This window comes from Marmota marmota, unplaced genomic scaffold (genome assembly GCF_001458135.2).
Source record: "Marmota marmota marmota unplaced genomic scaffold, marMar, whole genome shotgun sequence".
Classification (NCBI taxonomy): Eukaryota; Metazoa; Chordata; class Mammalia; order Rodentia; family Sciuridae; genus Marmota; species Marmota marmota.
The window spans coordinates 742847-754267 of record NW_026003318.1 but is presented as its reverse complement, the minus strand read 5'-3'; the positions used below and the strand labels follow the sequence as shown (position 1 = coordinate 754267).

General features: G+C 50.4%; 1 protein-coding gene across 1 annotated transcript; it reads left to right on the top strand.

The window, feature by feature from the left end:
- The first annotated feature begins 5683 nt into the window (after positions 1–5683).
- Fam183a (family with sequence similarity 183 member A) lies at positions 5684–11045 on the top strand. The gene is made up of 3 exons (XM_048797503.1): positions 5684–6165; positions 7115–7218; positions 10052–11045. The coding sequence occupies exons 1-3, from the start codon at positions 6129–6131 to the stop codon at positions 10160–10162; spliced, it is 252 nt and encodes an 83-aa protein (XP_048653460.1). The 5' UTR covers positions 5684–6128; the 3' UTR covers positions 10163–11045.
- The last annotated feature ends 376 nt before the right edge of the window (positions 11046–11421 follow it).

The following is an 11421-nucleotide window of genomic DNA, read 5'->3' as shown; positions in this document are numbered from 1 at the left end:
AGGAAGAATTCAAAGGAACATAGCCCCTCAGAACATGGCAACGAGGATGCAGAGAGAGTTCCTCTCACCAGCAACAAAATATATACCCCAAAGTCATGCCCCCAGTGACCTACCTCCTCCACCCTACCTGCCTACATTTACCACCCAGCTAATCCATTAAAGTGGATTAATGCTCTTTATTTTAAGCCTCTCATAACCCACTGATTTCACCTCTAAGCTTTCTTGCATTGCCTCAAAATGAGCTTTTGGGGGATATCTCACATCCAAACCATAGTAAACAGTCTTAGGGTTATAATTCCCTTCACAGAAACTCATTGAGTGCCTACTGTGTGCTGCCCCTATGCTAGCCATAGGAGACCCAATAGGGATCTAGAAATCTCAGAATTAAGACAGTATTTTTGACTGTATAAAATAAATTAAATGTGGTATTGTAAAATAGCTATAGGAAATGGAAAAATTCAGAATAATATACACATAAGAGAAAATAATTTTAAAATAAGCTGTTGCTGCATAAAGATAAAATAGGAACTAAAAGTAACACAATTCTTATGAGGGTGGGGAGAATTTGATCCATGGGTACCAAGTTACAGTTATACAGGAGAAAGCAGTTCTGGTATGCTATTGCACAGTAGGATGACTATGGAGAGTGAGAACTTACTGTGTATTTCAAAAACCTGGAAGAAAGGATTTTGAGTATTTTTCCTATTAAAAAGATAAATGTCCAAGGGGATAGTGTTTAATATGAATATAATATTGCAAAATGTATATAAATATTAAAATGTTTCATGTTTTATACACCAGGTAAGAGGTACATTTGACTTAAAAATATAAAAATATGTTTTGTCTATATGCATGTATTAAAACCTGACATGTATGTCATAAATATGTAAAATTGTTAGGATTTTATGTATCAGTTAAGATGCAACCAAGTTTCTTCCTCCCAGACTTGGAATGATGGACACCATGCATACATACAGGAATGTTGTATACTTCTTTAATTGCTATTTTGAAGAATCTGTGTAACTTTTATACAAGTTTGAAAAGTTTATAAAAGGATATGAACACATTTCAAAACTAATTTCTAAAGAAAACTCACTAATAGAAATAAAAAATGTATTTCTTTAAAGTGTGAAATATTTCCCTTTCGGCCATATCATACACCAAAAGTAAAAAGGAACAATGAAATTCGGCAAGACTGGATGGAATGAGCATGATAGAAAAGTACATCGTCTCTAGAAAGCTGGGAAAATTCTTTTCCTTGAGATGTAACTTGTGCAATACATGATTTTTTGTAAAGTGAAATTCAAACACTATTAATAAGGTATCCAAGGAGAAATATAATCAAAAATGAAGATATACATTGATTCAGCAAAGCCTGAAGAGTTAATAGAGCAGAAAATCAAAAGTATGTCACATGAGCTGAAGTTCTCTGCAGAAGCTGTGTCTACATTGCTGCCCCTTCATCCTGCTGGCCCTCAGCTAACCAAATGCATAGAGCTTTTAAAGTTTTCTGCCAAATATTACTCTGCCTAAAAATCCTTTTTTATTTTTTCAACATATTTCTGTACTTATTAACATAATAGAATTTTCTTGCTTTCAATACTCATTAGTCAATGTCAATCCTTTCATTTCATAAAACAAAGGAAGAATATTCGTCTGTGCTGCTACACGGGGAAGAAATTCTTTGAGTATATTAATATGCAGCTTTTTCTGTAGAATTGTCCTGCCATGCTTCACAAGCTTTTTCCTTATTTGCCATTCTACCAGTATATTTGATATCATTTAAAACTTTCAGAATTTGTAAAAAAGTGCTCAATATTCTATTGCCTAACTTATTTTATTTATCACTTGTGATTTTTCTTATCATATGAATATTCAAAACTTTGAAATATGACACTTTGACAAGGGTCAATAAGTTTTTCTCAAGCATGATATCAGAAAAGTAAGCTCTGGACCCTCAGGTTTGTGTCCCTCATGCTAGAGATGCTGTGTCCCTGGTGGGAACTGTTTTCTGGCTTTTCTGGATCCAGATCCTGGGCTTGTGGGAAGGGCTCAGGATAAGCTGAACCTGGTACAGCTTAACTGAGACTCAGCCCACCAGAAAAAGTGTTCAGCCTTCCCTTAAAGTGACTGCTGAGGTCCCTTGGGGGCCAGAATGTGTTATGGGGCTTTTAGGAAGATGATTGCCTCTTACGTCTAATGAGGGAGGAAATAGCAAGCTCCCTGGACAATTATGTCATGAATGACTTTAACCCTTTCTATGCTTTGAAATGTGCTGGAACACACAGAAGCACTTGCACCAAATCTGACAGCTAGGGACCATTACAGGAACACAGCCATGGAACCGCCAGGGAGGGCCACCAGAGAAGCAGAACAGCACAGCATCAGGGTTTCCCCTCGGTCACCCCTCCCCGTGGCAGCCAGTCTGCAAAGCCTTCAGATGCGCCTTGTGCTACATGCAGAGAAGACCTGCAGCAAAGCTGGCCATCTGAGCAGAGCTGCTGGTCCTCACCCAGCCTCTCCCACCCTCACTGCGGCCACCAGGCCACGCCCGCCAGGACCTGGGAGTCACGGCTCACCGGTTCTTCCACGAAGGCCTCATCTTGTCCCAAGATCTCATTCAGGATCCCACCCTGCATTTAGTTGTGGACTTTGATACCTTCAAAGATATTGAAGAATACTGATTGGTTATTTTGCCAAATGAATTTGATAATAATCATTTCCTACATTATCATTATTGTGTCATTAGATCAATGTTTTCCTCAATATTATAGGTTAGCTTTTAGTGTTGATTCACAATTGTTTGTAAGAGGATGGAGGTTGTGCTCTTTAGAGTCTGGCTGCATATGAAGAGCAGGACTCTGATTTGTGCAGTGACAGGAAGCCATATTGGATCATGTGTATGCTTACACACACACACACACACACACACACACACAGAAACAACAACAAAACCACACAATATCAAAACAACAGTTCAAAAGCATTCAAAAAGAAAAACAGCATGGACAAAAGTGAATTATAAACCCAAAGTTGACACTACTGAAAATTCTATGTAAAGTACATTTGTGACCTCCCAGCAAAATATGGTAGTACATATTAGGCCACACAAGATCAATGCCCACAAAAAAATTACAAAGATTAAAATCATTTTGTAAGAAGATTTTTTTGTTATCTGCCCCAGCTAATGTCTAGCCGCTGCTACTTAATTTGTCTGCTGAAACCAACTGGCCTTCACTCGGCTGAGAACTAGACTAGCTGGGCAGCTTCACAGAAAGAAAGTCATCTTTGAGGCATCCAGGCTAATTTGCCTTCACTTTAGTGCTGCTAACAATGTGTATCCATATTTTTATATGAATCTTGAAAAACACAACAATATTATTTATATTTTGTTCATAATCTTTCACTAAATACATAAGCCCATCTTCTGACAGTCAGAGATCACGGCACCCGAGGCAGTTGAGCACGTGGGTCTACAGAGATTTCCAAGGCACAAGTGGAAAAGGTGTTTGGGGCCATGTGCTTCTGGCCAGATCACAAACTCTGAGGCTGGAAACACCACCTAGGAGGAACGTCCAGCTGCTGGAGGCCCTGCATACTTAGGTCTCTCCAGCACACCACCAATCTCCAAATCCCAGCAGGAACTGGGGAGATGCTTCCTGTATTCTGCACATTAGGTGTGAGCCCTGTTCCTGCACACTACAGACGTGACCACTGAGACGACTGAGCACTGCAGTGTCCCCTGAGCTGTCAGCTGGGGTCTGAACCTGGTGGCCCACACCCTCAAAGGTGATGCAGAGAGCCTCCATGTTCAAAGAGCATCTATCCTCCAGACTCCCTCCCTCCATGGTAGATGGCCAGGGCACAGGGAGGGAACCGGCTCAGTTGACAACTCCACACAGCACTGCAAACAGAACCAGAGTCCATGATTCCTCATTGTCAGCAAAGTCAAGGTGGCCGTGGAGGGGCCTATCCAAAAGGAGGTAATACTCCCCATGGCCTCCAAGAGTCATGGTGGGGAAGGAAGAGGCAGCAGGTGCCCGCCCAGCGCTCCTGGGGCCTCGCCCCTTCTCACCAGGCTGGTCCTGAGGCTGAGCCAAGCAGACACCAAGACCACAGAGCCACAGACTCAGCTCCTTAGACAACCAAGCGCCAGCCCAACGGCCACCTCTCCAGTCAACTCCCAAGGATGCCATGCAGGGTGCGTCAATGAAGGGGAGTTCCTTCTCTGTAGGACACTCCTGTGACAGTTGGTTTATAATATTCTGGGCTCTGAGCCACTTGGGGCAAAAGGGCACCCCAGTATGTAAGAGTGGTCACCTGGGCTCCCAAACACACTGAGTGACGATGGACAGTGTGAAGATGGTGGGAATGCAAGGCCACAGGCTCCCCTTCCAAAGACCCTCTGAGCACGCCCTTGGTAGGAAACTGTGTCATGTTTGGTGCTTGAAGTCAGAGGAAAAGGAAGGATTTATGGTTCGGAAAACGCCTGTGCTTACTCCTCCACAGCATCAACTCCATCCTGCCATGAAGCTTGGGCAGGAGGATTTGAGAAAAGGACTGAGGGAAGTCCTAGTGCCAGGGGTCAGGACATGATCTGGAAGCCTCGGCTACTCAGGAGCCCTGTCCTCAGGATCTAAGGGCTTCCACCCTCCCCGGTCCCTCACTCAGCAGTGCTGTGATTCTGCAAGTCAGCCGTCATCTGTGGGCGTCCACACCCCCAGGAGAAGAACAGGAGGCCCAGCCCGTCCCCAGGCCACCTCACTGGGCTGCTGTCAGATCTCAGGAGATGAGGCCCCACGATCTACACCAGCTGTGAAGGACCAGACTCGGGTGCGATGGAAAAGCAAACCCGTTCTCCACTGCCCTGGAGCCACCCACGCCTCGCTCTGGGTCCCCAACCCCCAAGGGTCTCCCTCAGTCCTTTTATACTTAGTGGACAGGCAGAGCGCCTCTGAAGGACCTGCCTTCCTCTCCAGGCAACTCTGCACATGGTTATTTTTGGGCCCAAACCTACTCTGTGTCAGCAGTCAACAGTCAACATGGAACACAGCAGTAGGGAGAGGAGGGGAGGGGCCACACGACCTGCCAGGGCCTTGTGGCTCTAGCAGGGATCCTAGCCCAGGCGTCACCTATTACTCACTCAGCCCTGGTGACCGTCGCATGTCTCCTCTGCATAAAGGCACTGCCCACACAGTCCCTCTGAGTGTGTTAAGTCCACCCTGAACCCCAGGACCACCCTGAAGCCCAGCTCTGGTGCAGCTGGAGCAGCTGGGCAGCTTGTGAATGGTGGGATCAATCTTTTGACTTTGCACCAAGCAGTGATTTCTCCTTGAATTAGAAATTTTTTCAGCCCAGGTAAAATGAACCTGATGGGCATGTCCTCCAGGAAAAGCTTCTAACTTCTACACCAGTGTCTCCTAGGCTTGATTTGGGGCCTTTGAATGGAGCAGTTTTCCATTCCACATTCTATCTTCTCCAGAGAACTGAAGACTCAAGAAACACTGCAGCACACGACCTGCCCCATGGTGCTTTCTTCCTCGAGTGCTGGGTGGACACACGGCCAGTGAAAACAGTCTGCACCCTGATCACTCACTGCTTAGGAAAACTGCACAAAAAGGAGGAGGGACTTCCCTGGTGGCATTCACCTGGACAGCCTCCCAGGTGCAGATTCCTNTTTCATATCTTAGGGGTGCATGCTCAGAAGACTTTTTACTCCTGGGCATGGTGACACACACCTGTATCCTGGCAACAGGGAGCTTGGGGCAGGGAGATTGCAAGTTTAAGGATGACCTCAACAGAGACTGATCTCAAAATAAAAGTAAAGAGGGCTGGATTAGGGTTAGGGTTAGGGTTAGCTCACTGTAATAAATGAGTGAATTAATAAACATAAATCCTAGTATCCTGTGGATTGTGACCACTGCCCTGGACAGTGCCAGGCCAGACCCTAGGTCCTCGAGGGCTGTGGGACCTTGTTCCCAGCACCCAGCCAGAACCCCCCAGGCCCAGGCACTCCACAGGTGCAGAATGAGAGCCTGGTCTAGGGTGAGTGGCAGGAGGCAGGGGTTGGGCTCTGACCTGCACTGTGTCCCTGCTCTTCTCCAGTTCACACAATCACCAGGAAGCCCATGTCGTGGCATGATAACTTGGAGGAACCTGAAGATGGTAAGTCCTGAGGTCGGAGACTGCGTGAGGTGGGGCAGAGAGAGGCAGGGGGCTCAGAGAACTCGCAGGCAGAGTCGCTGCAGGGAACCTTAGGGTCCTCTGCTGTGGTCTCGAGACTAGACTCTACTGACCAGGCTCAGAGAGACTGATGTGCAAACACATGCCAACTCATTACTGTCATCCACAAGAGTCCCCGATGGCCTGAAAATAGGAGTCATTCATTCACAGATGTTCAGACATTACTCACACGGGTTCTGAAGGCCTAGGAACTGGATTCACGTCCTGGTGCTGCCGCTCCTTAACTGTGGGCTTCAGCCAGGTTGTTGACCTCTCAGCCCACTTCTTAGAGTTGTTGGAAGGACCAAGCAAAATACCACAGGTGCTTAGAGCTGAACCCGCCTCACCATGCTCAGTAAACACAGTCCTGTTCATGTTTCCACTTTACCTGGTGACAGGCAGTGGGGTGAGCCCAGGGGTCTCAGCACAATGAGGCAGAGGCAAGAGGGCAGCCTGTAAGTGCCTCCACCAGTGTGTGGGGTGGGATCATGGGCAACAGCATGGAGAACAGGTGCGTTCGTCAGGCAGGGGATGTGGGACTGTTGGGGCAGGTGGGCACAGGTGGTCCAGGGTGTCAGGCGGGAGGCTGTGGAAGGACCCCGCATGATAGAGAGGTGCAAGAGGGCAGCACCCACATGTTCTGAGAACAGAGGAGTTGACCTCTGTTCCTGCCTGCCCTGGACTCCCCGGGGGGCCATGTCTGTCACAGCCCTGCTCCAGGGTCCAGAACAGTGCCTGGCACAGTTTGAACTGGAAACATTTGCTGACACATGGCTGAGAACCAGACGCCCCTGTCTCAGGCCCTGGCTCTGCACACAGAATTCTGTGGCCCTGGAGTGGTGTGGCCAGGAAAAGGACACGGGCAGCTTCTAACTTGAGCCTCCTCTCCCAGTCAGGTTTCTGAATCTCGTTCACCATGCTGCTCAGAGACCCCGGAAGAGGTACCCAGAGACACAGACGGAAAGTCAGGAGATCGGCTGGGAGGCAGAGCCCTTGGTAAGTGAGGCCCCCACTCTGGGCAGCAGTAGGAACACAGGGTGGTGCGGGCAGTGGCTGAGAGCAGAGTGACAGCCAGCTGGCAGGGGCTTGAATTCTGTCCTTCTTGCTATCCTGAGACCTGGGGTGAGTTTCTAAGCCACTGTGTGGTGCTGATCCTGGTCATAAATGGGGACACCACAGAACCTGCCTCACAGGGTTGCTGAGAGGAGCAGTACCTGGGACAGTGCCCAGCACACAGCACCTGCTCAGTAAACGTGGCCAGGCTCCTGTGATGCAGATGGGCAAGAGCAGAAAGGAGTCCCTAAGCCCAGCCCGGGACAGTCAGGTGCTGCTCCAGGCAGGAAGACATCCCCAGGAGGCCACCACTCACAGAGAAGAGCTCACCCCAAAAACAGGAGGTGTGGCTCAGAGCTGGGGAAGCAAGGCCACACGGAGGGAAGGGACAGCCATGGAGATCTAACTATCAGTGAAAGAGGGGACTTCAGAGGAAACTGCTCAAGACCTTGATTGAACATGAATAAAGAATCAGGGATCAGTGATTTCTAAAGACCACACGGAAGGCTTGATCCAAGGGGGGCTGTGGCTAGGGCAGAGGCTCCAGCAGGGTGGGAGAGACTGGGCAGCTGGATAAAGGATGGAGGTGTGTGGGGGGGGATCACTGGGGGGAACTTCTGGGTGAGGGGTCCTGGCTAAGCTGACCTGGCTGTATTCTTGCTGAAGGCAGGGCAGGGACCAGACCTGCTCTGGGGGACAGACGGCAAGGAGCCCACAGACACCCAGAACAGTCAACACCCAGTGTGGTGGCTCTCGCTACACTGCTCAGCCAGAATTTTGCTGAAACTGGACGATGCAGAGGTGACCACAGAAGGCCCTAAGTCAGGCCTGGTTTAAGAGGAGGATGGCCTGAGTGAAGTTTGGTCCATAGAGTCCTTGACCAGTGAGAAGGAGGTGGGAGGGAAGGGAGCCTTATGAAGACAGATCTGCCCGGGGGACATTGGCTGTCTTAGCAAAGCACCAGAGAGCTGGAGGCTTCACATACCATGGGAAGGTTGCTCCCTGCACCTCAGGGCATCTCTGACAGTCAGCACATACCACAGGAAGGACGAATGTGGGGCCCAGACAGGCCTACCCTGCTTAGACCCTTCCAGGCCTCGAGGATAGAATGCTGTGTCTGAGTCCCAAGGGGCCTGCCGGCACTCAGTCTGTCCATCACACATGTGGGGACAGTGCCCTCAGGTGGCACAGGGAGCAAGGTAGGAAGTAAGCCCCCCAGATTAGATCCAGGTGTTGTGGGAACATCAAAGGTAAAGAAGCTGGGCTTTCAGAGCACTGTGCTTGGGGCAGAGGACGTGATTGATGTGCTCCATGGACCACAATGTGAGGACCCCTGTCCCTGGCAGGACCTTGCCCTGTTCAGAGCACCCCAACCTCAGCCCAGGGACCCCTGGTAAGTAAGGCTCAGTGGGCACCTCTTTGCCTTGTGTCTCTGGGTAACACTTGCTGAAAATATATCCTCATGTGTGGTGTGTGTCCAAACACTCACACACACACCAACACACACTCATACCCACTCTCACTCACACACACATACACACTCACACACACACACATACACACACTCACACATACACACATACACACATACACACACATTCACACATAACACACACACTCTCACACACTCACACACATACATATTCACACATACACACACGCTCACACATACACACATACACACACATACACACTCACACTCACATACATACACACTCACATACACACACATACTCACACTCCCACACACGCTCACACATACATACACACACTCACACACATATACACTCACATACACACACTCACACATACACACTCACACACACTCACACATACACTCACACTCACACACACACATTCACATACACACAAAAAAATACACACACATCCTCACACACTCATACACACTCACACACTCAATACACACACTCACACACATACACACACACATACACACACATTCACACACACGCTCGCAGACTGGGATGGAATGAGCATGTACGTCCCTGAGTGACCCTCAGGGCAGCTTCTCTAAGGTGCATGTGCTGAGGTGCTCCCTCTCCCTGGCTCACTGTGACCCCCCACCACACTCCCTTTCCATTCAAGCACCTGGTGAACACTTAGTGTGTGCAGATGCTGTCCGGGGACAGGCACAGCACTGCCCCCAGCTGTCCCTGGCACCCCAGCACAGAGGCCGCTGGCTCGGGCAGCCTGGCTGTGGTGCCCCCTGCCTCAGAAGGAAGAGGAAACGGTGTAGAAAGGGAAGTGAACCGCAGCGCAGTTGGGCCACGATGGGACAAGCAGCTGCTCCTGCTCCGTTAGTCCTGCAAGACTGGACAGTTCACAGGAAGGAAGCCAGGAATCGGCCTTCCCTGTGTCCACGCAGCCAGGGGCACCAGCCACAGATGTGCTGCAGTCTGGCTTCCTGGGGCCCAGGGGTGGGGTGGGGCCACTTCTCAGCTTCCATTTTCCCTGAAGGAAGCTGGGAGGAGGCCAGGTACCAGGAAATGAGAGAAAACAGTGAACCGGGGTGTTTGATGCAAGGTCCCCGGAATCTAGGACTTCCCGGGTGACCCGCAGGCTGCCCTCCATGTAGGCAGCAGGCAGGGCAGAGCCCCAGTTCTGTGGAGCTGACGCCCCTTGCTCTCAGGACGCTCTAAGCACTGGTGTCGCAGTTTCACTAGCAGGAGAGCCCTGGGGCCACCTGTCAAGGAGGCCCGATTGGGTCCAGCTCTTCCCCTTCCTGACCAGCTCTGCTACCCCTGCCTCCATCTAGGTCAGCCCGAAGCGCCAGGACCACAGGCTGAACCACTTCAGGGTCTACAAGGACATCACTCTGTACAAGGCTAAACTGTGGCTCCTGGGGGAGAAGGACCACCGCAAATAGCGCTCCGCGGAAGAGCCGGCCTTCGCGCTGAGCGCCCAGTGTGCTGTGCAGGGAAATAAAGGTGGTTCTGCTAGAAAGCAAACCTGCAGCGCATCTCATTTTACAGACCACAACCCCTTTATGTACAGTCCTAGGTTGGGCAGCAGTCGGACCAAGAATGGCTCAGAGGCCCCGCTTACCTCATGGTGGTGGCCTTGGCAGCCAAGGTGTTTGCAGTGCCCACAGGAAAGGGAAGCGAGGCCCAGGCAGTGCCGTGGGTCCAGCTGCCACCATCTGATTTGATGTGGGTGGAACATGGCCCCTGGGGTTGGCTGAGCTGCAGCTACATGTTAGGAAAGAGAGTCCCAGGTGTGCAGGCAGGTCAGGCTGCAGCTCAGGATACCTTCACGCCAAATTTACCCTGCCCATGGGCAGCCGCCAGCCACCCAACACTAGAAACCCAGGTCTGGCTTCTGCCCTGAGTCCCACTTTCTCATTTCTGCCCATATCCATGGTTCCGCCATCGGGAGACTCCCAGGTGGAGACCCAGACCAGGGCGTAGTGGTGACCTCTGTCTTCCCAGACACCAAGGAAAGGTGATAAAGGGACTTATTGACAACAGCCTGCACAGGACCCAGGCTTACAATAGGCCCTGGTCCACTCCTCCACCAGTGGGGCTAAAGCCCACCAGAGAGTAGCCTCTGGCACAGAACCACCCCTTCCAACCAGCAGACTACCACAGGAGGTCAAGCCCTGCAGCCCAGATCCACCCACACTGCCCCTGTGTGGGGACCAGGTTCACAGTAGGCCTGGGGCCTCCCCTCCACCAGCAGGCACTGGCCAGAGCCCAGCTTCTAGCATAGGACCACCTCTTCGAACCAGCAGACTACCACAGGAGTCAGACCCAGCCCAGATCTGTCCACACCGACTTGACTTACTCAGGACCCAGGTTCAGGGTAGGTCCAAGCTCGTGCCCCATCCCCTTCCAGCCTAAGCCTAATTGACTTCCATCTTGGGGCACTGCAGTCATCACCATAGCCTTCCCCACACAATACCCCCCCTACCTTTTTGAAAACAGACAGGGCCTTCAAGCAGCTGTATCTTAGAGCAGGCATCCCAAAGAGTGTGAGGCCCCCCTTTCAGCCCCATCTCTGTAAGATATTGCTTCCATCTGGGGCACTGCAACTATTATCTCTGCTATTGCCTCCACCAACCTTAGAGGCAGTAGCATACACTGAGGGACACCAGCAGGGTCTAGAAGCCCAACATCAAGGTGAGGT

What these genes read in the sequence shown, in the direction of transcription:
- Fam183a (XM_048797503.1), top strand. Translation starts at nt 6,129, where the DNA reads ATGTCGTGGCATGATAACTTGGAGGAACCTGAAGATG. An exon ending in CTTGGAGGAACCTGAAGATG is followed by an intron (nt 6,166 to 7,114) that starts GTAAGTCCTGAG and finishes CTCCTCTCCCAG; the next exon opens with TCAGGTTTCTGAATCTCGTT. An exon ending in GCTGGGAGGCAGAGCCCTTG is followed by an intron (nt 7,219 to 10,051) that starts GTAAGTGAGGCC and finishes GCCTCCATCTAG; the next exon opens with GTCAGCCCGAAGCGCCAGGA.